Raw genomic sequence first — 27,102 nt, 5'->3', positions numbered from 1 at the left:
TTGCTAACCTTATTGGGGCTCCCTTGTATGTTACTTCCTTTTTCTCCCTTGCTGCCTTTAAGATCCTCTCTTTGTCTTGGAAATTTGCCATTTTAATTATGATGTGTCTTGCAGTGGGTCTCTTTGGGTTCCTCTTGTTTGGGACTCTCTGTGATTCCTGGATTTGGGTGACTTTTTCTCTCCTCAGATTAGGGAAATTTTCCATCATTACTTTTTCAAACAGGTTTTCTATCCCTTGCTCTTCTTCTTCTCCTTCTGGTATTCCTATTATACGGATATTTTTACGTTTCATGTTGTCCTGCATTTCCCTTATTGCCTCTTCATTCTTTCTGAGCCTCTTTTCCTTTTCTTGCTCCTTCTGGGTGTTTTTTTCTACTTTATCCTCTAGCTCGCTGATCCGATCCTCTGCTTCGTCAAGTCTGCTTTTAATTCCTTCTACTGTGTTCTTCAATTCAGAAATTGTATTCTTCATTTCCTCTTGGCTCTTGTTGATATTTTCTATTTCCTTTTTCATGTTGATATAGTTTGCAGTGAGTTCATTGTAGTTTCCTTGTAGTTTCTGGTAGTTCTCTTTGAGCTCAGAGAGCTCAGTGAGCTTCCTGATGACCATTGCTTTGAACTCAGTATCTGATAGTTGACTTGCCTCTTTTTCGGTTAGTATTCTTTCTGAGACTTCCTCCTTTCCTTTCATTTGGGAATTGTTTCTTTGTCTTCCCATTGTTTGTGAGGCTCTTCTTGTTGGCCTCTGCTTCTTAAATTGCTTTGTTCTGAATCCCTGGGTTTATGATATGAACTTCTATGGTAGAATGCCAATGGGATTCGGTGGTGCTGTCTCCTTACTCTCCTGTGTTCGCTGGTCTTGAGCTGACGTTTATGTGTTTAACACGGTCTAACTCTAGTCTTTTCAGCACTCCAGGTTTTGTTGTCGCACCGTCAGATCTTTCAATGTCCTCTATCTTTGGTCTCTGATCTTCGTATATGCTGGAGTACTGTTGGCTGTTCGCTCTGCTCCTCAGATCAGCTAGGTATTTCCCTGGCGTTGCGGGGAAGTGGATTCCGCTCCCACCTATGTTGCCGCCATCTTCTGTCCAGCAGTGGTGTATGATATTTTTAACATATCGCTGCATGCGTTTTTCCAATATTTTGTTGATGATTTTAGCCTCTATGTTCATCAGGAATATTGTCCTGAAGTTTTCTTTCTTTGTTATGTGTTTATCTGGTTTTGAATTAGGATGATGTTGGCTTCATAAAAAGAGTTTGGGAGTCTTCCATCTTCTTGAATTTTTTGAAATAATCTGTGGAGGATGGGGGTTAGCTCCCCCTTAAATGCTCTGTAGAATTCTCCTGTGAAACCATCTTCTCTAGGGCTTTTGTGTGTTGGAAGCTTTTTGATTACTGTTTCAATTTCATCAGGCATTACTGGTCTTTCAGGCTTTCTGCTTCTTCTTCATTGAGTTTTGGGAGGTTTTATTTTTCTAGAAATTTGTCCATTTCATCTAGGTTTTCACATTTTTTGGCATATAGTTCGTCATAGTAATTTCTCACAATCCTTTTTATTTTGATGGTATCAGTTGTAGTTTCTCGTCTTTCATTTCTGATTGTGTTTATTTGGGTCCTCTCTCTATTTTTCTTGATGAGCTTGCTTAAAGGCTTGTCGATTTTGTTTATCTTTTCAAGAACCAACTCCTGGATTCATTGATCCTTAGAATTGTGCTTTCAGTCTCTATGACATTTAATTCTGCTATGATCTTGGTTATTTCCTTCCTTCTACTTGCTCTGGGTTGTCTTTGTTGTTGTTCCTGGAGTTCTTGTAGGTGGATGCTTAGGTTGTTTATTTTAGCCGTTTCTATTCTTTTTAGGTAGGCCTGTATAGCTATGAACTTACCTCTCAGGAATGCCTTTGCTGTGTCCCATAAGTTTTTGGTTGTTGTGAGTTTATTTTCATTTGTTTCAAGAAACTTTTTGATTTCTTCCCTAATCTCATTCTTCACCCATTTATTGTTTAATTGCATGCTATTGACACTCCATGTTTTGAGTGTTTTGGGTTTTTATTCCTTGAGATTTGTTTCTAGTTTCAGTTCCTTATGATCAGAGAAAATGCTTGATATGATTTCAATTTTCTTGAATTTGTTGGGGCTTGTTTTGTGTCCTATCATGTGGTCTATCTTTGAAAATATTCCATGTGCATTTGAAAGGAATGTGTATTTTGCTTCTTTGGGACGAAACACTCTATATATATCATTTAAGTCCATTTGATCTAGGGCATTGTTCAATGCCACAGTATCTTTGTTGATATTTTGTTTAGAAGATCTGTCCATCTTTGACAGTGGGGTATTAAAATCCTCTACTATAATTGTGTTGCTGTCAATATCTTTCTTGAAGTCCTGCAAGATTTTCTTTGTATATTTGGGTGCTCCTATGTTGGGTGCATATATATTTACAATGTTTATGTCATCTTGGTGGATTCTTCCCTTCAGTATTATGAAGTGACCATCTGGGTCTCTCTTTATGGCCCTTTTTTTGAAGTCTATTTTGTCTGATATGAGTATTGCTACCCCTGCTTTTTTTCCCTGTTCACTTGCTTGGTAAATTTGTTTCCAGCCCTTCACCTTCAGTCTGTGTAGGTCTTCTGTCCTGAGGTGGGTCTCTTGTAGGCAGCATATGTGTGGGTCATGCTTTCTTATCCATTCAGCTATTCTATGTCTTTTGATTGGAACATTTAAGCCATTTACATTTAAGGTTATTATTGATAGGTACTTATTCGTTGCTGATTTTTTGTACCTGTGTTCTTCCCTCTTTCTCTCTTTTCCTTCCTTTCCTTAAAGCAGCCCCTTTAGCATCTCTTGCAGAGCTGGGTTGGTGGAGGTATATTCTTTTAGACTTCTTTTGACTGGGAAACTTCTTATTTGGCCTTCTATCTTGATTGAGAGCTTTGCTGGGTAAAGTAGTCTCGGTTGCTATCTTCTGGTTCTCATTACTTGGAATATTTTTTGCCATTTTCTTCTGGCTTGGAGTGTTTCCATTGGGAAGTCAGTTGCTAACCTTATTGGGGCTCCCTTGTTACTTCCTGTTTTCCCTTGCTGCCTTTAAGATTCTTTCTTTGTCTTGGAATTTTTTCATTTTAATTATGATGTGTCTTGCAGTGAGCATCTTTGGGTTCCTCTTCCTTGGGACTCTGTGTGATTCCTGGATTTGTGTGACTTTTTCTCTCATCAAATTAGGGAAATTTTCCATCATTACTTTTTCAAACAGGTTTTCTATCCCTTGCTCTTGCTCTTCTTCTTCTGGTATCCCTAGTATATGGATATTATTGCGTTTCATGTTGTCCTGCATTTCCCTTAACCCCTCTTCATTGTTTCTGAGCCTCTTTTCCTTTTCTTGCTCATTCTGGGTGTTTTTTTTCTACCTTGTCATCCAGTTCGCTGATCCAGTCCTCTGCTTCATCGAGCCTGATTTGGATTCCTTCTACTGTGTTCTTCGGTTCAAAAGTTGTAATCTTCATTTACTCTTGGCCTTTGTTGATAGTGTCTATTTCCTTTTTCATGTTGATATAGTTTGCAGTGGGTTCATTGTCGTTTCCCTGTAGTTTTTGGTAATTCTGCATGAGCTCATTAAGCTTCCTCATAACCAATTCCTTGAACTCAGTATCTGATAGTTGACTTGCCTCTTTTTCATTTAGCATTCTTTCTGAGAGTTCCCCCTTTCCTTTCATATGGGGTTTGTTTCTTTGTTTTCCCATTGTTTGTGAGATTCTTCCTGTTAACCTCTGCTTCTTAAATTGCTCTGTTCTGACCCCCTGGGTTTTTGGTGTAAACTTCTGTGGTAGAATACCTGTGAGATTTAATGTATAGTTTCCTTGATCTCCTGATCTTACTGATCCTGGGCTGTGGTTTCTGTTGGCTCTGTGTATGTCTTTAGTTTTTGGTTCTTGTTGGCTCTTTCTTTGGTGGGTCTTTCCCACCAGCTGGTTATCTGAGTGTCAGCCTGTCCCCCTCCTCTTGTCTTCTGTTGTGCAGGTGTGGGCAGGTTGTGTTGGAGCTGGTTCTTCTGTGTTTACAAGGTTTTGAGGCTTTTCTCTTGCTCTTGTTCAGTTGTTTGTTCTTAGTTATTTCTTTACTATTTATTTGTATTTTCAGATAGGTCCTGGGTTGACTTCGTGTGCTTTCCCCTCCCTCCTTCACCTTCTTCTCTTCTTATCTGTTGGTGTTTCCTTTGTTGGTGGTTTTCCTCTTCCAGGAGGAATCCTGGTGTTCCCAGCTTCTATCCATTCTTTTTTTTATGGCAGGCCTTCTCCGGGCTATGGGTGTGCATGCAGAGCCTTCCTTGATTTCCACTCTCCCTGGTGCCTGTGGTTTCAGTTCCCTCCGAGATGAGGTGCAGACACTTACCAGTGGGTGGGCACACTCCCGGTCGCTGGGCACCCTGCGCCGGGTGGTGCCTGCAGTCTCAGCTCTCTCCGAGATGAGGTGTGGGCACTCCCCGGTAGATGGGCACAGTGCACAGTAGCTGGGCACACTCCCGGTCACTGGGCACCCTCCCCTCTGTGGTGCCTATAGTCTAAACTCCCTCCAAAATGAGGTGCAGGCACTCCCCAGTGGATGGGCACACTCCCCGTTCACTGGGCACACTCCTGGTTGCTGGGCACCCTCCCCCGGGTGATGCCTGTAGTCTCAGCTCCCTCCAAGATGAGGTGTGGGCACTCCCTGGTGGATGGGCACACTCCCCGTTCACTGGGCACACTCCTGGTTGCTGGGCACCCTCCCCCAGGTGATGCCTGTAGTCTCATATCCCTCCAAGATGAGGTGTGGGCACTCCCTGGTGGATGGGCACACTCCCAGTCGCTGGGCACCCTGCCCCGGCTGGTGCCTGTAGTCTCAGCTCCCTCCAAGATGAGGTGCGCACATTCCCCCTGATGGGTGGCGGGGTGGAGAGGAGACTGGAGCTGTTGCTGCATGGGAATTCCCCAAAGTGCCCCAGAGGTTCTTTTTCTTTTGGGGAAAAATCCTTCTGCTCAATCCTGTGGCTACCTCCGTACAAGGAAGGGCCTGTCCTCTCACACAGCCCACCTCTCCAGGTAGGCCAGGGGCTGTCCGGGTCAGGATCACATGCGGCCCAACTTTCAACTCTCCTTGGCCAGCACCCATGGTCTCCCTGGGTTTTCCACTTCGTCCTTATTCCCCTCCCTGTGACTTTAAGCAACCAGGTCTCTCACAGTGTTGTTCAGGCCTTGTTTGGCAGGGGAGTGGGCCAATAACCCAGCTCTCTCCCAGGAGTCCTGTGACAGGCCTGGCACCTGCGGGCCTGGGGCTGTAGCTGCCCTGGTCCCCGCGTTGGTCCCAGGGACCTTTTTGTCCTGAAGCAATCCCCTTACCTTCTGTTTTCTCAGTGTCCTCTGTACTTTTTGTTCTCCTATCTTCATAAACGCTGTGCTGCTTTTGGCTGTTCGCTTTGTTTCTCAGTAGAATGGGTAGGTTTTTTTCACCCAGGTGCAGAGGGAAGTTGACTGCGCTCCCACCTATCTTGCTGCCATCCCCTCCTTTTTTCCTTTTTGCCTCTATCAGGGTTCGTTTCTTCCTGCTTTATTCCAGAACAGATACTAAGCAACTACTGGCAACAAAATTCTATAAGTGATCCCTGAGACAATGCAGACGTAGTCTCTGCCCACCACCCCAAGCGGATTGAAACACTAATAGCAATGTGGCATAAGAGTTGCACAAAAGCTTCGAGGAAGAGATGCTTTCCACCTAAGGATACATCATGAAAGTCTTTGTATGTAAGGCAAAGAAGGTAGTCTCTGAGAAGTGTGAATGATGTTTAGGCTGGCTGGCAATGGCAGGAAACTTTCTAAACAGAGAGTACTGTGAGAAAAGGTAGGCAATAAACAGGATGTATGCAAGCACACATGCAAACAGAGATGAATGAATAAGGACCAAGACCACCCAGTTCCATAGAGGTAAACAACATTGGCTTAGATGGTGTGTTAGTTAAATTTGTAGAATAACTGTATTTGCTGCATAACTTCTCTTAGAGATCATTTCCCCACGTGCAAAGGTACAATGTTTATCTACATACACAGGCATGGTAAATAAACCATGTACATTGGGGAGGGGAGTTTGGTGGCTGAATGAGAGGTTTGTGATCAGTAAGGAGATCACAGGTTATTAGTTACTATCAAAGCAATATGTTATTATCATACATTCTTGGGAACCTACTTTCTCTTCCACCTATCTCAGTCTTGACTTCACTTGGCCTCTCTATCCCTTACCTAAGCACATTATCACCTTACTACTGCTCCTAATTTTAAATGGGCCATACATTTCCTCATACCATCTTTCTCTTCAGATTTCATTGTCTTGTTTTTAATTTTACCATTGTTATACGGTTCAAAATACCTTCTATTTTCCCTTCTGATTTTTCTTTTCAGATGTGTGTTGTTTAATTTCCAAATATTTGGCAACTTTACGGATACATTCCTATTATTGATCTCAAGTTTGATTTCATTGCAGTAAGGGTGCACATTCTGTATGACTTCAATCTTTTAAAATTTGCTGAGGTTTGTTTTTTGGCCCAGCACATGGAACTATCTTGCTGAATGTACCATATGCACTTGAAGAGAATATATATTCAGCTGGTTTGGCATACAGTGATCTAAAAAACAAAACATTAGTTCAAGGTAATTGATAATGTTTTTTGGATCTTTTATGTGCTCACTGATTTTTTTGTCTAATTGTTCTATTAATTACCTGGGAGGGGATGTTAAAATCTTCAACTATAATTGTGTATTTGTCTATTTCTCCCTACAATTCTGTGATTTTTTGCTTCATGTATTTTGAAACTCTGCTATTAGGTGAATACACATCTAAGATTATTATATCTTCTTGATGAATTGACCTATGTGTCATTATGAAATGCCCCCTCTTTATTCTCTGGCAATATTATTTGTCTTGAACTCCACTTTATCTGATATTAATATAATTGCTTTGCTTCCTTTTTAGTTTTTGTTTTTTATATCACTTTAATATGAAAATTTTCAAATATAGAGCAAAATAGAATGAATTTTGCAGTGAACACCCTTGAATACAAATTTTATCCCATTTCTATCCATCTATCCATCTTTGCCCATCGATCAATCCATCTTATGTTTATGCATTTTACAGCAAATTGCAGCAAACAGTACTCTTACCCTAAATACTACAGCATGCCCATCATTAACTTCAAAATTTGTTTACAGTTTTTCTTTCCATGTAAAACTTACATCCAATGATATACACAAACGTTAAGTGTACATACAATGAGTTTTGACAAATGAATACTCTTGTGTACCCAAACCCCTCTTAAGGTAAAGAACATTTCCATCACCTTCAAAAGTTCCTTCTTGCCCCTTTTTAGTCAATCTCTGCCACCACCTCACCCCCAAAGGCAACCACTATTCTAATTTTTCCATCCTAAATCACTTTTTTCTATTTTAGAACATCATATAAAGATAATAATATAATATATAGCCTTTGAGGTCTGACTTCTTTCACTCAGCACAATGTTTTTGAGATTCACCCACATTGTTTCATAGATCAGTAGTTTGTTACATTTTACTATTGAGTATTTATTCCATTGTAAGTATGTATTACAGTTCATTTGTCAATTCTTGTATCATTGAATACCTGGTACATTTGAATTTTTTAGTATTATGAATAAAGTTAATATGAACATTCTTGTGCAATTTCTGTGGGCACATATTTTCATTTTCCCTGAGAAAGTGTGTTGCTTTTTTGACCTTGGTAAAAACATGGGCCCACGAGGACCATGTTTTCTAGGGCCCACGAGGACCACCTGGTTCTCCAGAAGCTGTAGAACCTATAGGATCACCAAGATTTCAAGTAAGTAACGTGTATCTACCATATGATCATAGAATTCACATGAATGCTTTCCCCAGTAGGCCATGGATTTAATGTACACCTATGTAAATGTAGGCTCACCTAGTAGAGAAAGGCAACTTTCATTCTTGGAGGATTAAAATGAAGCATGCTATTGTAAGGAGCTACATGTTGTCTTTATTTATTAGAGTCAATTTGACTATCCACTGTGTGCTTCCACAGTCTTCTAGTCTGGCTCAACCTAAAGTATAGCCCAGAGATGGCAGATACCTGGCACATCTATTTCTATCACTCACTCCCCTCAACCATGACAGACATTGCTAATTAATCATACTACCACCACTGTTACCCACCCTGAGCACAGAAGAATCTTCAAAAATCCTTTTCAACACTGCATCTTGGACAGTTCTACCTCCCTCTGTCTCTTTTTGATACAAGTCCTATTTGCCATCACTAGTATAGGAAAAACATAGGGAGTCATTTGTGTGGTTCCAGGAAAGCCCTGATTCAGATTGTTCTCTCTCCAGTGCAGGAAATCCCACTATTCATTACTTTGGTTCAGTGTCACCAAAGGTCAGCATTGGCCTGTTGGAAGGAATGACACATGAAATCTTCAGTACTTTAACATGAATGTGGTTATTGAGTCAGCCTCAGAGGTTTCAAGGAAGATAAAAAAGGAACCCTGGGAGAGGAAGCTAGAATTTTCTTCACCAAGATGACAGAGCACCTATCCCCAGTGACAGTCAACATGCCCACATTCTTTTTGGCTGAAACTAAAGAGAGCTAATTCTTTCTTTTCATTTTTAATATAAGGTCCTCCAGGTCCTCCTGGTCTCCCTGGTCTTGATGTAAGTATGCTCTATTGTGGGGCATTTGGCCTCGTACCAGTAAGTACTCTTGTTTCTCCAGAGATATTCTGGTTTCATTAAATGCACTTTCTGATTAAAAAAAAAAACAAACCCTGCATTCCAACTGAAGTCTCTGGAGATTGTTTAATAACTGACTTTGTTTTTGCTACCTGTACCTCATGCCCCAGGGGAATATGGGGCTAGGTTTCCAAGAAGACAGGGTAAATAGATTTTTGCACAATACAACCTGCATTCCATATGCTCCGAGAAATGTGTCAGGGTACACCAATGTGCCTGCTTGTGTAAGGGTACTTTGTTGGGAACTGCCCTTCCTGGTTTCAGAAGCTGGAACCCCCCATGGCTAAGACTGAGTAAAAAGACCTTGGGACCATAAGCCACTAAGGAGACAAAGCTTATCCTCCAGTAAGGGGCACAGCCTCTGCCCCCTTTACTTCACCCTGCTTGTCCCTGGGCAGATGACTGGTTAGCAAATGATGGGTACAATTCCTCAAGGGAGGGACAACCTAAGACAAGCATGGTCATGAAGGGGCTATCAGGGAAGGACTTAGGGGACTATAGAAAAAGGGGGTGATGAACCCTTGCCCCTTGGCTTTTGACATAGCCTGAGTTCTCATTCTGTCTGTAAGAGGTCTTCTAATCTCTTGGCTGCCTTACTTCCCCTGACTTAAGCCTGAAACAATGCTGGAGGTGGGTGTGGCCCTGTGCTGGAAAGAGCGGTTCCCCTGGGGCAATCAGGCCTAAGAAAGCTTGCATAAAATCCCATGAAACCTGCTTTGCTAAGAATGTCCTCAATATTCTGATAAGGGTCCAAGCATGAAATGAATTTGTTTCCCAAAGTTTTATGATCCTTTATTAACTGTCCCTGAATCAGAATAAGCCCTCATAGTTCTTTGAATGTTATCTATTGTTTGATCATTACTGCCTGACAATGATTGACAAGCTTTACCTGTATTCCTAAGCAAATTGAACCCAATAAAACTCATTGAGGAATGGGCTCAAGGCCCTTCTCCTCTGAGAGATTGGCCACCTTTCCTCCCCAAGCAGATCATGTCTTGATAGACTTATTCTCATCCATGGTGGCTGGGAGTGGGGAAAGGCTCTGTGAGTGGATCCCACCCTCCTACAGTACTTGACTCTGCCTTTGGAAATGAGTGTTTTCCACCCCACATTGATACTCTGGTGGGGTCCCTTGAGGGCTGCATGTGCACATGCCACACATAGGCTATTGTGGTGATTCTCCTTTAAAATACTGTAGTCTTTCTGCTTCCTACCTGTGAAGTGTTTATGTCTTACAGATGTACTCTCTTCAAATATATATTTTTTTCCTTCCACCTGGGTATTTGTATACTGTGTCACCTTCTCTTTCCTTTTCTCTGCTTTCCCTGTTATCTCTATCTTTCCTCTTCCTTCTTCTTTTCTTCTTCTTCCCTCCTCTTCCTCTTGCTCCCCCTTCTCCTCTTCTCTCTATCACCTCTTTAAGCATGATTTCTCCATTCTCTTTTATCTTTCCTTCTTCATTCTCCCATTTACATCTGTATAAACTGTATAGTAATTTGGGAGCCTCAAGAGACACTCACATTTTGTACTTCTCCCCCTTCATGGTTGCCTTTTGCAGATTGCACTGCTTTCAAGAAGTAAATCCAGCCTCCAATGTTTTTTTTTTTTTTTTTTTAAAGATTTTATTTATTTATTTTTAGAGAGAGGAGAAGGGAGGGAGAAAGAGAGGGAGGAAAAAACAATGTGTGGTTGCCTCTCATATGGGCCCCACTAGAGACCTGGCCTTCAACCCAGACATGTGTCCTGACTGGGAATCGAACCAACAACCCTTTGGTTCACAGCCTTCACTCAATCCACCGAGCTACAGCAGCCAGGGTGCCTCTGATGTTTTAATGTGGGCTTCACTGCCTCTGCTTGTGCTCTTGGCGAGGATTAGACCAATTATAGTCTGATCACAATTGTCAAAAGGTGGCCATTCCCCTTGCTCAAAACCCTTTTTGCTTGTTTCTAAACACCCTTCATGCATATCCATGGCAAACATGAACCTGCAGTTTCCTTCTCACCCTTTGGCACTAACAGTTTTTTTTTTCCTCTTGAGTGCAAGGGTGAGGATGAAAAAGGCAATGGACAGTGTATTTGTGAGTTACATCCAGAGGACAAACCCACCCTCTGGAGAAATGGTCTGTGTGGTTTCTGCTTTGCTTAATGTTCCCTTTGATCTTACAGGGAGATGTTGGCCTCCCTGGCTCTGCAGGACACCCACCATCTACCGGAGAACTGGAATTTATGGGATTTCCCAAAGGGAAAAAATGATCTAAGGTGGTGAACATTTAAGAACAGGAATAGTTAATAAGCGTTTCCCTGTTAATATCAAAGTTAAATCAAGTAACCAGACTAACTGGAAGGATATAGGATTCTGGACAATGGATTTTTGTTTGGAAATGAGGTAAAGCCTTCTTTGTTTTGTCCCTCATGAAAAGCTTTCTAAAAAGTGGGCTATTTTTGTTTTTGTTTTTGTATGTGCATATGAGCTTGCCTAGGTTTTGAGTATTCACTTAAGTGATAATTTTTTGTGTGTTTCACTTTTACAGATCCAATTATCAAGATGCTAAATAACTTAAAACAAATATTAAATACTTAAGTATTTTCCTCTTAACTCCCAAGTTTCTCAACGTTTATGTTGTTCCCAAAGCACTGTGACAGAACACATAGGATATAAATGGTTGCTTTTTGAGTTATCATTTTTAAAAAGTTGTTTGCCCTTAAAACTTGACCCTGCAAGAAGGATATACTGTCACCAATTGGCAGTAGAGGCCCTAATTTACCTGATCTGAACTACCAAGCCGGAAGCTGTAGACCTGTTTAACCAAGATATTTTATAATCTGTATTTTGGTGTGAATGAGTATGCATATGGATGTATTTGAATGGCTGTATGCTGTTAAACTGTGCAGATATGTTTTGGTAACCTGTATTCCTTTCTTTCCTGGGGTTTACTTAAGTTTTATGATCCTGTGCTTATGGTCAAGGCATATAGGAGGGGGGAGATGTTTATTCCCATTTCTTTAATTTGTATTTGTGCAAGCAATAGCTCCAGGTCCCCTCCAGGTTTACAGGAAGTATCCATTGATTGGAAACAGTTTGTAAGCAAATGAAAGATTGCCTGCATCCTTGATCATGCCCAAACTTTAGAGAGCCCTTCCAGGGCACATAAGAAATTAACCTATCAGGGAAAGATGGATTAAAATATTTTATGTCCCTATCCAAACTGTAATTGTTATTCTTTTCCCAAAACCATTACTTTTCTGCAGCCTGTAATTTGCTATAGGAAGTCACACTGCATAGCTTCTGCCACTAGAAAGAAAAGAGATGATTAACGTTTCTGTCCCCCAAACTGCCTGGGCATTTGAGCTTTTATTTTAGACAGTTTTCTTTTCCTGTCATGGGCCTTGGTTGCTCCTATACCACAAAAGCTTCCTAAATTATGATATCCTGGTACAGTTACTTGTTCCAGAGCCTGGGAAGTCTGTACCACCCTTTGGTGCTCCAATCCTGATATTTCATTGGTTCTCCAGTGCCCAGCCCAACTTGCTCAAGAAAGCTATCTCCTTTATGTTCACTGCTTCCTACTGCTACTCACTAAGCTTTCTTTGTTTTTCCAGGGGGAACCAGGGCTTCCAGGTTTCCCAGGAACAAGTGGCCGTCCAGGTCGCCCAGTAAGTCTTTATATGTGGTCTACATGTACAGTATTTGGACAATAGCTATAGCAATAAAAGGCTAACAGGAAGACTCCGTCCTATGATTATTGTACAGAATTCCACCATCTTCATTATTAGAAAGCATTTGAAATGTTCTTGTTTCTTGAACACATGGAACATTATCATGGTTCTTCATGAAACTATATATCTTTTTTTTTAAATATATTTATTGATTATGCTATTACAGTTGTCCCATTTCCTGCCCCCCTCACTCCACTCAATCCTCCCCTCCCCCTCACTCCCACATTCCCCCCTATAGTTCATGTCCATGGGTCATACTTACAAGTTCTTTGGCTTCTATATTTCCTACACTATTCTTACCCTCCCCCTGTCTATTTTCCACCTATCATCTATGCTACTTATTCTCTGTACCTTTCCCCCCCTCTCCCTCTCCCACTCCCCTATTGACACCCCTCCATGTGATCTCCATCTCTATGGTTCTGTTCCTGTTCTAGTTGTTTGCCTAGTTTGCTCTTGTTTTTGTTTTAGGTGTGGTCGTTAATAACTGTGAGTTTGCTGTCATTTTTACTGTTCCTATTTTTGATCTCCTTTTTCTTAGGTAACTCCCTTTAACATTTCCTATAATAAGGGCTTGGTTTGATGAACTTCTTTAACTTGACCTTATCTGAGAAGCACTTTATCTTCCCTTCCCTTCTAAATGATAGCTTTGCTGGATATAGTAATCTTGGATAGAGGTCCTTGCGTTTAATCTTGGGTAATGTACTTATGATGTGCCTTGGTGTGTTCCTCCTTGGGTCTAGCTTCTTTGGGACTCTCTGAGCTTCCTGGACTTCCTGGAAGTCTGTTTCCTTTGCCAGATTAGGGAAGTTCTCCTTCATTATTTGTTCAAATAAGCTTTCAATTTTTTGTTCTTCCTCTTCTCCTGGCACCCCTATAATTCGGATGTTGGGACGTTTCAAGATGTCCTGGAGGTTCCTAAGCCTCTCCTCATTTTCCCGAATTCTTGTTTCTTCAATCTTTTCTGGTTGGATGTTCCTTTCTTCCTTCTGTTCCACACCATTGATTTGAGTCCCAGTTTCCTTCGCATCACTATTGGTTCCCTGTACATTTTCCTTTGTTTCTCTTAGCATAGGCTTCATTTTTTCATCTACTTTTCGAACAGATTCAACCAATTCTGTGAGCATATTGATAACCAGTTGCTTTGAACTGTGCATCCGATAGGTTGGCTATCTCTTCCTCGCTTAGTTGTATTTTTTTTTGGAGCTTTGAAGTGTTCTGTCATTTGGGCCATTTTTTTTTTCTTTTTTTTTGTCTTGGCGCGTCTGTTACTTTAAGGGGCAGAGCCTTAGGTGTTTACCGGGGCGGGGTAACGCTGGTTGCTGTGCTGTGACACTGTACGTGGGGGAGAGGGGCCCAGAGGGACCAATGGCACCCGCTTCACTCTCCTCCGGATTTCAATCTTCCACTCCGATACCCACAATCAAACTGGGCCCCTCTGGTGCTGGTTCCCAAGTAAGTGGGCCTGTGCACACTCTAGGCCCCTGTAGGTCTCTCCAACGACCTCTCCCGTGAGGCTGGGAGTCTCTCCTGCTGCCGCCCCAACCCCCACGGGCGCTTTCAATCAGAGGTTTGAGGCTTTATTTCCCCGAGCTGTAGCCCTGGGTTGAGCGGTCTGCTTCACTCCCCGCCGTTGGTAGGGTTTATCTATGTTCGAATGTGGGGCTGCGGTGTGCTACCTGCACTCTGCCTGCCCCGCTCTCCGCCACTCCTAGTGCGGCCCTCTCGGTTTATCTGCGAGAATGTGTGGCCGCAGGGTCTGCTAGTGCTCCACTGCCTGCCCCCTTCATCCCACACTCCGCCAATCTGGGTCCTGCCACAGCCACGTGAGTCCTCTCCACCCCGGTGCCCGTCTCCGCCCCTCCTACCGGTCTGGATGAATGTTTATTTTGTATTTCCTTGGTGTTGGACCCCCTTGCTGTTCGATTTTCTGTCAGTTCTGGTTGTGCGAGGAGGCGCAGTGTGTCTACCTACGCCACCATCTTGGTTCTCTTCTCGAAACTATATATCTTAAAGGTTAGTAATTCAAGCTCTAGAGTTAAAAGAGACCTAGGCTTAACTTCTGGTTTCACCAGTTTCTAGCTGTGTGACCTTGGACAAGTTTCTTAACTTAATGAATAGGACTTTGCACATGCCTGGCACTTATCAATTGTTCAGTAAATGGGAGTTAATCCTAGCAGTCCTATCTTCACTTTCCTATCTGCCTTTGTATCTTAGCTTCTTTCACTCGAGAAACCTTCTGTGGGCCCCTATGTGCTAGGTAGGCATGCTGGTGGACTCTCAGGCTACAAGAGTAATAAGAGTTCAATAAGTAAAAGTCCTTGTCCTTGAGGAGTGTACGTTCCAATGGAGAAGTGAGGGAGGAGACAGACAATAAATAAGGAAACAAATGAATCAGGAACAAGTTCATAGAGCGGTAAAGGTTATAGAAGATAAAAGAGTAAAGTGATGGAGCATAGATGGGGAATGTGTTGAGCTACTTTGGACAATGGTCAAGAAGGACCTCTCTGAGGAAGTGAATATTATGAGGGAAAAAGTCACATGAAATCAGGAAGATTGGTTTTTTTTGTTTGTTTTGTTTTGTTTTTTAATTAATTAATTTATATTTATTCAGTTACAATTGTCTGCATTTTCTCCCCTTCCCTCCATCCCACCCCAGCCAGTCCCACCTCCCTCCCCCACCTCTACCCTCCCCCTTGATTTTGTCCTTGTGTCCTTTATAGTAACTCCTATAGACCCCTCTCCCCACTATCCCCTCCCCTGTGGCTATTGTTACAATGTTCTTAATTTCAATGTCTCTGGTTATATTTTGTTTGCTTTTTTCTTTTGTTGATTATGTTCCAGTTAAAGGTGAGATCATACTTATGGCTCCCTTAGACAAAAACAGTCTTCCTGTTAAAGGACAAATACCATATGATCTCACCTTTAACAGGAAGATTGTTTTTGTCTAAGGGAGCCATAAGTATGAAGACCCTAAGGTTGGAAAAAAACTCAGAACGTTTTTTTTCTTTTCTCCCCATCCCTCCACCCCGCCCCAGCTGAACCCACCTCCCTCCCCCACCTCCACCCTCCCCCTTGATTTTGTCCATGTGTCCTTTATAGTAATTCCTGTAATCCCCTCTCCCCACTGCCCCCAACCCACTCCCCCCTAACTATTGTTAGATTGTTCTTAACTTCAGTGTCTCTGGTTATATTTTGTTTCCTTTCTCCTTCTGTTGATTATGTTCCAGTTAAAAGTGAGATCATATGGTATTTCTCCCTCAATGTCTGGCTTATTTCACTTAGCATAATGCTCTCCAGTTCCATCCATGACATTGCAAAGGGGATAAGCTCCTTCTTTCTCTCTGCTGCATAGAATTCCATTGTGTAAATATACCGTAGTTTTTGGGTCCACTCATTTGCTGATGGGCACTTAGGTTGCTTCCAGTACTTGGCTATTGTAAATTGTGCTGCTATGAACATTGGGGTGCATAGGTTCTTTTGGATTGGTGTTTCAGGGTTCTTAGGGTATAATCACAGCAGCGGAATTGCTGGGTCAAATGGCAGTTCCATTTTTAGTTTTCTGAGGAAATTCCATACTGAAAAAACTCAGAACTTTTGAGGAACAACAAGAAGTTAAGTGCATGGGAGCAGAGTGAAGAAGACCAAGAACCAGGCAGAGAGGAACTAGATCATGGAGACTTTTATAAGTCAGATGTGGCTTTTATGTTAAATGTAGCAGGAAGCCATTAGAAGGCTCTGACTTATATTTTTAAGATTACTCTTGTGGGGGGCACACAGGGGAGTGGAGAAAGAAGGGGCATGATGCAGCAAACAGAGGCTATTTTAACAGACCAGGCAAGAGATGGTAGTGGCTTGGACTAGGGTGATAACAATGGAAATGAAAAGAAGTGCATGGATTCAAAATATTAAAAGTTTAAACTTTTTATTATGGAACATTTTAACCATATACAGAGTGGAGAGAATGACATAATGATACAAGCATTAATAATTACCAACTCATAGCAATAATTACCAATCTGAAGCAAAAAACAAACATATCATTTCATCATAAATACCTCAGAATTTCTAAGAGATAAGGGATTTGTAAAAAATATAGTAACAATATCATCATTAGTAATTAATTATTAGTAATTACTTGATATCATTTAATAAGTCAGAATTCAGATTTACAATTGTCATATGTATGTGTGAGAGAGTATTTTATAATTGCCATATTGGAATTAAGATCCAAATGAGACCCACATGTTACATCTGGTTGATATGTCTCTTACATTGTAAGATGTATTTTGAAGAAGGAGCTGATAAGATTTTCATCGATTGGGTGTAGGGGTGGGGAGGGAAATGAACGAGTCAAAGATGAATGAGCCTGCTCCTACTTGCTGGCAAAGTGGAGATGGATGACCCTAGTCTTTCTCTACATTTCTTTGAAATACTGTGTCTCTAGATGGCCAGAAAACAGAGCCAGTAGAGCCACTGGCACAGGTTGCTTCCATGATAATCCCTATTACTCTGTATCTAATGAATCAGAAAGGAAGAGAACCCTGATGTTGGAGACAGGACACCAGGACATCAGACCCAGGTCCAGTTCTGGGACTTTTTGAAGTCTCTGAACCTCTCTGTATATCTATAACATAGCAATGGACATATCCGTTGTTTCAAGGCCTAACTCTCAATGTATGTGAACTTTCTTTGCAAAGTATAAAGCTGTGCTGTCCAAAATGATAAGCACTGACCACATATGGTACTGAGCCCTTGAAATGTGGCTAGTCTGAAGTTAAACATGCTGTAAGTGCAAAATACACAGCAGACTTTAAAAATTAGGAATGAGAAAAGTCTAAAATATCTCATTAACAATTTTTACTTCAATGTTGAAATGATAATATTTGCCATATAATTGGTTAAATAAAATGTTACTAAAATTAATCTCACTTATTTAGTTTACTTTTTTAAGGTGGCTACTAGAACATGTAAAATAACATAGTACCTCACATTATATTTCTATTGGACAGCACAAATACAAAGTACTTTGCAAGTGTGCTAGGGAAGATGGTTTACAACTTTTTTGTGAGCATTTCACATAGATTCTAGTCACCTCACATGATGCTGGTGAGTATGCAAGGTGGGCTGGGCTTGTCTCCTTGTACTGATGAAGAAACCATGGCCTGAATGAATGAAGAAGATTGTCCAGAGTCACAGAGCAAGTTATTAGCAGATCTGAGGAAGAAATTCAGCTTTCTTCAATTCTAGCCAATTCAGAGGTTTTCCCCCATACCATACTGCCCCCTACAGTCCAGTTAGTTTTCCTCATTATGGTAGTAGGTTTTATGGTCTCTGGTGTTACTGGTTTCACTAGCTCAAACTCCCTTCCCCCTCCCATTCCCTTCCTGGGTCTACCTCAAAAGATTCCTCCTGCTACAATTTCACCATGTTCCATTTTGTTCTGTAAAAGAAAGAAAGAATGGCTGACAGCAATGCAAGCCATTCTTTGTAATACCATTTCAAGCTCAGCATTTCCAGTGTTTTGCAAAGTAAGCTAAAAAATAGAAACCCCAGTTGATTATAAATATATCCAAGCTGGAAAATACCTCCCTTTGTATAGTGCAGTGTGTTTTCAGAGGGTGGGAATAAAAAATACCAGAGTTCTCAGCCCACTTTGGCATAGATTTGATATCCAACCCTTGCCAAATCATGTAACTCCGTCACTCCTAACATCTCTGACTGCTTAATGGGAACATTCATAACTACTGCATGTGCTTATGACAGAAAAGTTGTGAGATATTCTGAGCTTTTCAGAGGAAATACGCTTCTGAAATCCAAAGCCCTCACATAAGCTTTCAATTATCCACACAAGGCAGTGCTGAGGATGCAAACCTCTCGGGAATCTAAAATGTTCCCTTTAAGCATTTGTTTCCTTTTCACAGGAGCCTAAATCTTCGAAGGAACTGCTGACAAGTGGCCAACCTAACAGATTTATTCCTCACCTTCTTTCTCTTGCCCCCTGCAGTGACCAAATATCTGATTTTTTTTTTTTTTTTTTTTTTTTTTTTTGCTCAACCCCAGCTTCATACATTTCACCCTGTTGTCCCTAGGAGCATACTCACATTTGTAGGTCACAGATACACCCACGGGGATTGTAACAATCATATACACCTGTGTGCTCTCTGCACAAGGCACCAGCAAGCACACACTAAGGCAAAATGGAAGAGATGAGGGGAGAGAGAAGAAATTGGCAAATCCTGAGGTACATATTGAGCGGATCTGAGGCAGCTACTGGGCAGGTGGGGTTCTTCAATTGTACACCAGGCTTTCCAAGCACTTCAGGTAGATCCTTTGGAGATGGAGCCCCATCTTGCCAGACCTAAGCTAGGCTTTGGGCCCTGGTGCCCCAGGGGACATTAATAGCAGTTTGACATGGCCAGAGTTGAGAAGGAAACTCCACTTTCCTAACCTCTCAAGTTTTAAATCTCCTCACCCTTGGAGTGCCAAGCAGAACAGATCTCTGCAGTTTAGCTTCCAAAATATTACCACAAATCCCACCCTGTGCCCTCCCCCACAACCTTCCTCCCCCTTATCATGCTTCAGCCTCCCTCCTGCCTTTCCTAGTTAGAGAATCCTCCCTTGCCATGGACGGGGATCTAGCTGTGTCCGTTGACTTCACTGGGCCATGTGGAGTCATTGGGTCGGGGGAGATGCTTGAGCAGAGTGTGACTGTGTGGTGGCCTGCCTTTTAAGGGTGCATGTCTCTGAGGACCATGACCAAAGTGTCTCTCATTGGGCAGTGGGCCTGACACCCCTTGGTTTCAGCCTAGTGTTCACATCTTGAGTATTTCTTTTTCTTTTTACCATAACCATTTTTATTTTTATATCTATTTTTACATTATAATTTACATACAATGTTACATTAATTATAGGTGTACAACAGTGATTAGATATGTGTATATCTTACAAAGTGATCACCACTATAAGTCTAGAAACCACCTGCCACCACACATAGTTATTACAATATTATTGACTATATTCTCTATGCTGTACTTTACATCACTGTGACTGATTTTAGAACTCAGGGTGCCTTTTTTTTGCACCACCCTCCCCACCCTGATCCAATGACTATGTCATTTCCCCTTATTATTGTCCAAGTGACTGAAATTGAGTCGTTTGCAGAACCATTAATATCCTTGAACCAAACATACCAGGATACTAGGGCCATAGAGAGCAGTCCTGTAAACAGCCAAGATAGTACTGTAATGAGGTTTTCCTGGCCAACTGTGAGAAGGCATGAGGGAGCAGTGGGTACAAGACAGTTCATGAAGAAGACTGGCTGTGACAGGGCCACGTCCCAGTATATCTTGATAAAACAGCTTGTCCAGCAGGGCCTTGTACGGTGCCTCCCTGTGCTGGAGACAAGTTAAGCCTACAGCCCAATATCTTGCCAAGTCATCTATTTGGTATTGGCTTTAACTCACACTCAACAAATTCCTTTCTTTAATTTTGTTTCCTTTTTAAATTTTTTATGTATTTATTTTTGTTCACATTGTAATGCAAATTCTCAGACCTCCTGTCTGAGAAAGCAAGCATCCAGGGGCTCTTTCTGCCTCCTGAAGGAGAACAAGGCCCCCTTGTTTTTACAACTGTGGCAAGATATGTGTGGGTTGGAGGTAAAACAGTTCTACATTCCGTCACCTTCTGTAACAGTTTTGTTCTCTGGGTCACTTTCCATTTAATTTATCAAGTATGTATTGGACCACCTTGTATGCATTCAGCCTGCAGTAATGCACATTGGACTCCTCCAGAAGTGAGTGTGACATCAACCTTCTGCTTACGAACTTTCATATGTAACCCATCTTAGCACTTTTAAGAGTTTGGGGCAGCATGAGCTGCCATAACTTCCATAGACAGGATAGAGAAGTCTTCATGAAGTGCTTGACTTCAGAGGCCGATAGACACATTCCACCAGGTGGCAGCATGCATTGGTTTCCAATTTGAGATCCCGAACTAAGATTTCAAATAAGTTTGCATTCAGTTTGACTCACAGGCTTTTCAAATGGAAATTCTATTCAGCAGGAAGTCTGAGCTATTTGACACACAACTAAAGATGTAGAAAAAGACAATAGAAACCAAAGCCTGCTTTGAATCAGACAGTTCACAGACACACATTCTCCTCCAATAAAAAGACGACAAAAACACCCCCCCCCCAAAAAAAAACCCTTGGGGCTAGAAATCTAAGGGCCATTGAGTCCGTTTTTAGTACCCATGGGAATGCTCTTAGTATATAAGAGGAAGAAAACTACAAACAGGATTGGAGCAGCACCTTCAAAACCAGGTGAGCCAGGTCACATCAAGAGGACAACAGGTAGTGTGCAGCAAATTTTAGCATCTTGCACAACCTTACATGTAAGAAAGCTTCACTGCCTCCTTTACTCTCACAATAAGCTTAAATGGCATTTGCCAAAATCTGTACTCCCAAAAGTCCAATTTTAACCAATAACAAAATGGCCTCAACTCATTTTGCTGTGAAAGTCTTTATCCACTTAGGTAATGAACTCTTCTGTATCTCAGGACTCAGAATATATTTGCCTTGGACCCAGAGTGGAGGAAGCTCTTTCTCACTCACTTTGCTTTTTGGATTTCTGCTTCTCCATAGAGAATCCCCAGTCATGTCCATGGCTGTAAGCCCTCACTTCTTGCAAGCAAGGCAAGAGAGGTTGGAAACCATGTCACAGACATGCGGGGTTCTAGACCACACCAAGATAGAAAGACTTCACACTGAGAAGGATATTACACTTATCACATCTCCAGAGGGCAAAATCTCTTCCCTCTAGAATTGACCTCCAAGGATTAAATAACACAATTCTCCATTTGTGGGTCAAAGAACCAAGCTCCTAGATGGTTTCTCATGGAAAGGGCCCTGGAAAATAACCTGGCTGTTCTCATTGATTCTGTAACCCATAAAAGATGCTTAGCCCTTCTGAGTGTTGATCTCCCCATCTGCAAAATCAATGAGGACAGATACTGCACCATTTCTATACTGTTAGTCCATGTTACTATAAATGCATGCGATACTGTTTGGGGGAGAAGACATTACTTCTAGAACCAAAAGAGTACCTTGAATGAATGGCCCAAATTATATTCAGGCCCTATGTGCTTCTCAGGCAGTGACAGGAGACTCAGCATGGTGAGCTTCCCCAGTGGGACAGTGCAGCTGGTTTGAAATTATCTACTTGCTTGGGATAGTGCCGGAAGACCTATGACGGAATGAATGTTATACATTATAGTTTCTTTTTTCTTTTAGGGTTTTGGAACTGCTGAAGAAAAAGGAGAAAAGGGAATCCCTGGTTTGCCAGGACCTAGGGTAAAAACGTGGAATATTGCTTGCCTGGGTCTGTTAAGTTACCTGGTCCATTTTATTTTCTGTTTGCATCCTTAATCAATGTAACTTTGTAGTCACTTAAGCCTCTCTTCTTTCTCTTCCTCAGCCTTCTGTCAGCCCCCTAAGACTACCTTCTCTCCAGTTTGCCCCCTTTCCTTGACTTAGTGACTCCCTTGATTAAGGAATGATACCCCCTATACTAGGTGACAACTCAGCCTACATACTCTCTTTATCCTCATGTATAATTATCTTCTGGGTTAAAGAATTATGCCAGGTTTGTCTTGCTTTCATTCCATTCTATCTTGAGGGAATGTGGGCAAGGGTGGGATTTGGGGGGTTGCAGGAATGGAAGAAAGAGGGCCAAGTACAATTTTTATAGAACAGAAACCAGCCTGGGAAGTTCTAGAACATAGTGATGTTTGCAGTCAACAGTTTCCAGTAATACTAATATCACTTCAAGTGGAAAAATAATTGTTAGCCATTCTCATCCTTAGCTTTAGGCACTTGGATCTTAGGCTGTAAACAATTGGTCAACTTTAGCCTTAAAGTAGTAACATTTTAGAAAATTGTACTTTTAGCTTTGTCATGAAACTTGTTAAAGAGTCTTTTGAGTATTCAACAATGTTTATCCATTACCCTGCCATTTCTTTCTATTCTTTTCCCTACTCCCTTGTCTTGAAAAGGCATAATCACCAACAAATAATGCATTTGGGTGAGAGACAAGCAGCCCTCCTACAATCTGTTTAAAAATCTCATGACTTGGAACTAAGGTAGACTAAGGATAATACCACCAGCCTCTCTACCAAATTCCGCCTAGCACTTAAAATGTTTCCATTTATTTAGCTTTTTAAAAATTCTCTGTGTGGCTATTCAGCCTAATAAATAGAAGTCATTAGAAAGAAGTCATTAAGCCAGATCTAGGAACATTATCTAACCTGATTTTAGGAGCCATTAAATCCTGAACTCAGTAGGATAGCTTTGTTATGTAAATCTACTGGCTTTTTCTATCGTGGGATATTAATCTTTCTAAGGTGCCTCTTTTGTCTTTACAGGGACCCATGGGTTTACCAGGAGTCCAAGGACCTCCAGGGAGTCAGGTATTTTGGTTAATATCATTAAAACCTTAGTGTATAACATCTGAACCAAAAGGTCCCATCACTTTTCCTAACATGGCCATCAGTCCAATGGGAGATACTGCTTATAATGCAAATTGTCTATCTCTCTTTGATTGTTATAATCTCAGCCACTCTCCTCTTTTGTTTGTACCCAAGAACATGAGCATCCAGTGTCAAGTGTGGTGCCATGCCATGCCATGATGCAGTCATATTTCTTTAACATGTTATTGGTGCCTAGCAAGGACAGCCTGCTTGTATTGATCTCTAGTCTTGTGGCCCTTGTAACTCCAAACATGCAGGTTGGCTACCCTAGTGTGCCTTATTGCCTTTTGTAACAGATTACGGATTCAGGTACTGTCCGTACATACCCTGGAATGCCAGCCAATGTTCCTGTGCCATTTGCTCTGGCCTAATCCAAAGGCCAGGTCTTCTTAATACAACTTAGTTGTAACTGTTCTGTCACAGGGCAAGAAGGGGTCCTCAGGTTTCCCTGGACTTAATGGATTGCCAGGAATTAAGGTAATATTGTTGGGAACTGAAAATCGAGGACTGCGGAGGTAGAAGGGTAAAGAATTACCAAAAATGCTGTTTAATCCATTCAGGCTACTATAACAAAATATCACAGACTGGGTAGCTTATAAACAATAGAAATTTACTGGTCACAGTTCTGGAGACTGGAAGTCTGTGATCAGGGTGCTAGTATGTTTGAGTTCTGGTGAAGGCTTTCTTCCAGCTTACAAACTGCCTACTTTTCCCTGTTTTTCATATGGTGTAAGGAGTGAGCTAGCTCTCTTGGGCCTTTTATACAAGGGCACTAATCCCAATCACAGGGGCTTTGCCCTCATGACCCGGTCACCTCCCAAAGACCTTACTTCTTAATATCATTACCTTGGGCATTAGGTTTTCAACATTAATTGGGAAGGGGGCATGAATATTCAGACCATAGCAAATGCCTACATATGAAATGAAGTATTTTTACATTTTAGATGTCATCCTTTTCACATGAAATGCATGCATCTTACTTTAATACACAAAGCTGATGAGCATTCCTTAGACACTCCTTGATAAATGCTAGACAAAAAAGGAGGGAACTGTGGGAACAAATACATCCCTCCAAGGAAGAACATTTTATTATTGACATTGCTTAGAATTGCCAACTTTTCATTTTATTGCATTTTCACTGTACTTTTCACTGTACAGACAATGCATCCCCTTATTGCCTGCTTCTGGAGCAGACAGTTCCCACCACCCACTCTGAATATACCACTGTATCTTATTCTGGTATCCGAGTTCCTCTTTTGGGACAATTAGGACTCCTTTGACTTCTCCTGCCTGGCATCGTTCACTAACAAGAGCAGTAACACTATCACAGTCTCAGGCCTGCTGAGAGTTAGAAAAGTGTAGAAACTCTGCTCCCTCCTTGGCACATCTTGGCTGCAGCCATTTTATCTATTCCTGTGATATGTTTTCCAGGCCCAGAAGTAGATTGTCCTGGAGTTGGGTTGCAAAATAAAATTGTGAACCCGTGTTCTTAACAGTGTTGTAATTGAGTACCAGGCCTCTGGTCTGCCTTGTGTTGCCTTCATCTTAAATTGATAAGACTGAAATTAATGTATGGACTAGCTGGCCCTGAAAATCAGGGCTTACAGAAGGAGGAACCTTTCATTTTCCTGGGGAATGTATTTGAGGACACAGATCTTGGGTGATAAGGTCATGGAAATAGTTGTGTTTAATGTATTTAATCTTTACAGGGTGGAAAGGGTGGCATTGGCCTGCCAGGCCCAGATGTTCACATCGATACAGGTGGTGCTGTGATCTCAGGTGCAATGTTTTGTTAATTTGAATAAGAAGAAAAGACAGGGTGTTAAATTCTATATCCCTTGTAATTATTAAAAGAATACTTTGTCAGCCACTGAATTGCTGCTAAATGCAGCACTCCCAAGGGCCCCTCCTGGGTCCTGAACTTGGGGAGTAAAGCTAACTCGAATGTCTTAGGAAAACAAACCAAATACTACACTCCATTTTTGTGTGGAGTCTACCAAGACTGGAGTTTGAGTTGGCCTGGGTCTGGATTTGCTAAAAATGGTTCTTCTAGTGATATTTTCAGAAGGATTGATATCTTCCTCAACTAGGTTGACTTCAGCCTGATTCTATGGGACACTCAGAATCTCATCTACATGATGCCATGTGTACTTGAGCTTGAAAATTTCATTGGGAATTAAAATGTATATTTGGATAGGGGAGCAAGTGGTTGATAGCCCTCAACAGTGTGATGCTTTGAAAGTTTGTCTTCATCTCTCCTTGTTCTAGTTACTGTGTGTGCCCAACTCTTCCCGTTGCCTTGTCCAAAGATCTGAATACCTACTGTCTCCGACTACTTCTTGCTTGACCAAAGGCTTCTACTACTGTGCAGCTTCCATTTGGGTCTCCTAATTTATTTCTCTCTCCTCATCTTCTCAGGCCCATGCCCTGTCTGGTAAACCCATTGAAGCTGATGTGTTAATGGTTGACAATGGCTTCCTGTGTTCTTCTCCCACGGGTATAACATGAATAGTAGACTTCAACACCTTAACGCAGATGGTAAACATTTGGGGCATTATACCAAGTTACTAGTAGTAGTAGAAGAAACTTCCTAGTACTTACCAGATCTTACCATGGAAGCAAATCCTGGCCAGACAAGTTCTGAACACTAGTGGAGCCTAAGTTCAAGTAGGCCCACTATCACGTGAGGCCATTAGCATCTGGGAGAGCTATGAAGGGCAAGTAAGGCACTTCTACCTGAAGACATCTCCTTACATTTCTTCTTAAACATTTTGTGGCATTTATGGACCTCACCTGGGTTTGCTTACTGCTTTTCTTTTTCATTGCAATGCCAGGTTATCCTGGAGACCCCAGTATCCCAGACATCCCAGGACTTGAAGGTGATGAAGGTATCCAGGGCCTGCCTGGCTTCCCTGGTCTCCCTGGCTTACCAGCTATACCAGGTGAAACAAACTAATCCACCTTCTGCATTGATCAGTCTTCTCTTCACTCTGGTGCCACTATCCCCTTCTATATCTCTGGTCTTGTGTATACCTAGCCAAAATGAATGGAAAGTTTGACTATAGTCAGTAAGCTTCTCACTACCAGCCCAAGGCTAATGTATATAAGAAAGAGGCCTGAGTGAGCAGCTTTCCTTTGGCCTAAATAATGTGCCATAGCTAAATAGGCAATCCAGACTGTCATTGAGGTTTGCAGCAGCCAGAGAAACCTGGGTTGGACTGCTGGAGTCCTGTCATTCTTCCGAGGATGTGCCATCCCAGATGATGCTTGACAAAAGGGCCTAACAAAAGCCCAGAGGAAAGTTGATACCCAGACCCCCACTCTGTGCATAAGTCAGGCACTAAATGGTCCCAGCATTCTGTGGATGGTACCCGGAAAACAATCATCTGAGGGGCACATCCATATACCATTCTACTGTAGCAAAAATAGAAGGGGAATGTCAGTCTGGGAGGCAGTGATGTCCCAAATGTAAAACCTCAGACACTACTTTTAAAGGAACCAATTTCTAAATTCCTTGGAGATGGGCCTCTGTAAGGATACCGTACTTTTAAAACAGCCACTTGGAAGAGGTACAGTTGATCCCAGCACAAAAGTGGAAAAAAATGAAGAAATGGAGGTTAGAGACCCAAGGGACCCTCTCAGGTTTGCCACTAAGAATCTCTGCACCCCTGACCATTTTTCTCATGTCATTGGGCCTTAAGTTCCCAAGAGGTTAGGCTAGGTGATGCCTAAGGACCCTTCTAACTCTGATAGAAAAGAGCGAATACTTTCCCAAAGTCTTCCCTTGGAGTCTAGTTTCCAATGTATGCCACTGAATAGAATACCCCTGAAGAGTAAGTAGGGTCATATAATTAGCATTTTGGTGTGGTCTTATCTTTTCAGGTGTGCCAGGTGCCCTAGGGCCCCAGGAAGTCCCAGGCCTGAAAGGGAACAAAGGAAACCCAGGCCACACAACAATTGGTGCAGCTGGCCTTCCTGGAAAAGATAGTTTGCCAGGCGTACCAGGTTTACCAGGCCCAGCTGGTAAGTTGTTCATGTCTGTCTTTGGTCTTGAGACTAGGTGT

General features: G+C 41.9%; 1 protein-coding gene across 1 annotated transcript in view; it reads left to right on the top strand.

Annotated features, from left to right (window-relative positions):
• Positions 1-27,102, top strand: part of COL4A6 (collagen type IV alpha 6 chain) — a 105,737-nt gene that overhangs the window by 21,438 nt on the left and 57,197 nt on the right. Inside the window, 11 exon segments of the mRNA XM_024551637.3 lie at positions 7,812-7,878; positions 8,685-8,719; positions 8,908-8,944; positions 10,962-11,056; positions 12,398-12,451; positions 21,804-21,863; positions 22,934-22,978; positions 23,462-23,515; positions 24,748-24,817; positions 25,873-25,980; positions 26,921-27,061. Of these exon segments, the coding sequence (XP_024407405.2) occupies positions 7,812-7,878; positions 8,685-8,719; positions 8,908-8,944; positions 10,962-11,056; positions 12,398-12,451; positions 21,804-21,863; positions 22,934-22,978; positions 23,462-23,515; positions 24,748-24,817; positions 25,873-25,980; positions 26,921-27,061 (766 nt within the window).

The sequence above is a fragment of the Desmodus rotundus genome, chromosome X (assembly GCF_022682495.2).
Source record: "Desmodus rotundus isolate HL8 chromosome X, HLdesRot8A.1, whole genome shotgun sequence".
Lineage (NCBI taxonomy): Eukaryota > Metazoa > Chordata > Mammalia > Chiroptera > Phyllostomidae > Desmodus > Desmodus rotundus.
Note: the sequence above shows the minus strand (reverse complement) of the source record. Positions and strands in the feature narration are given on the sequence as shown.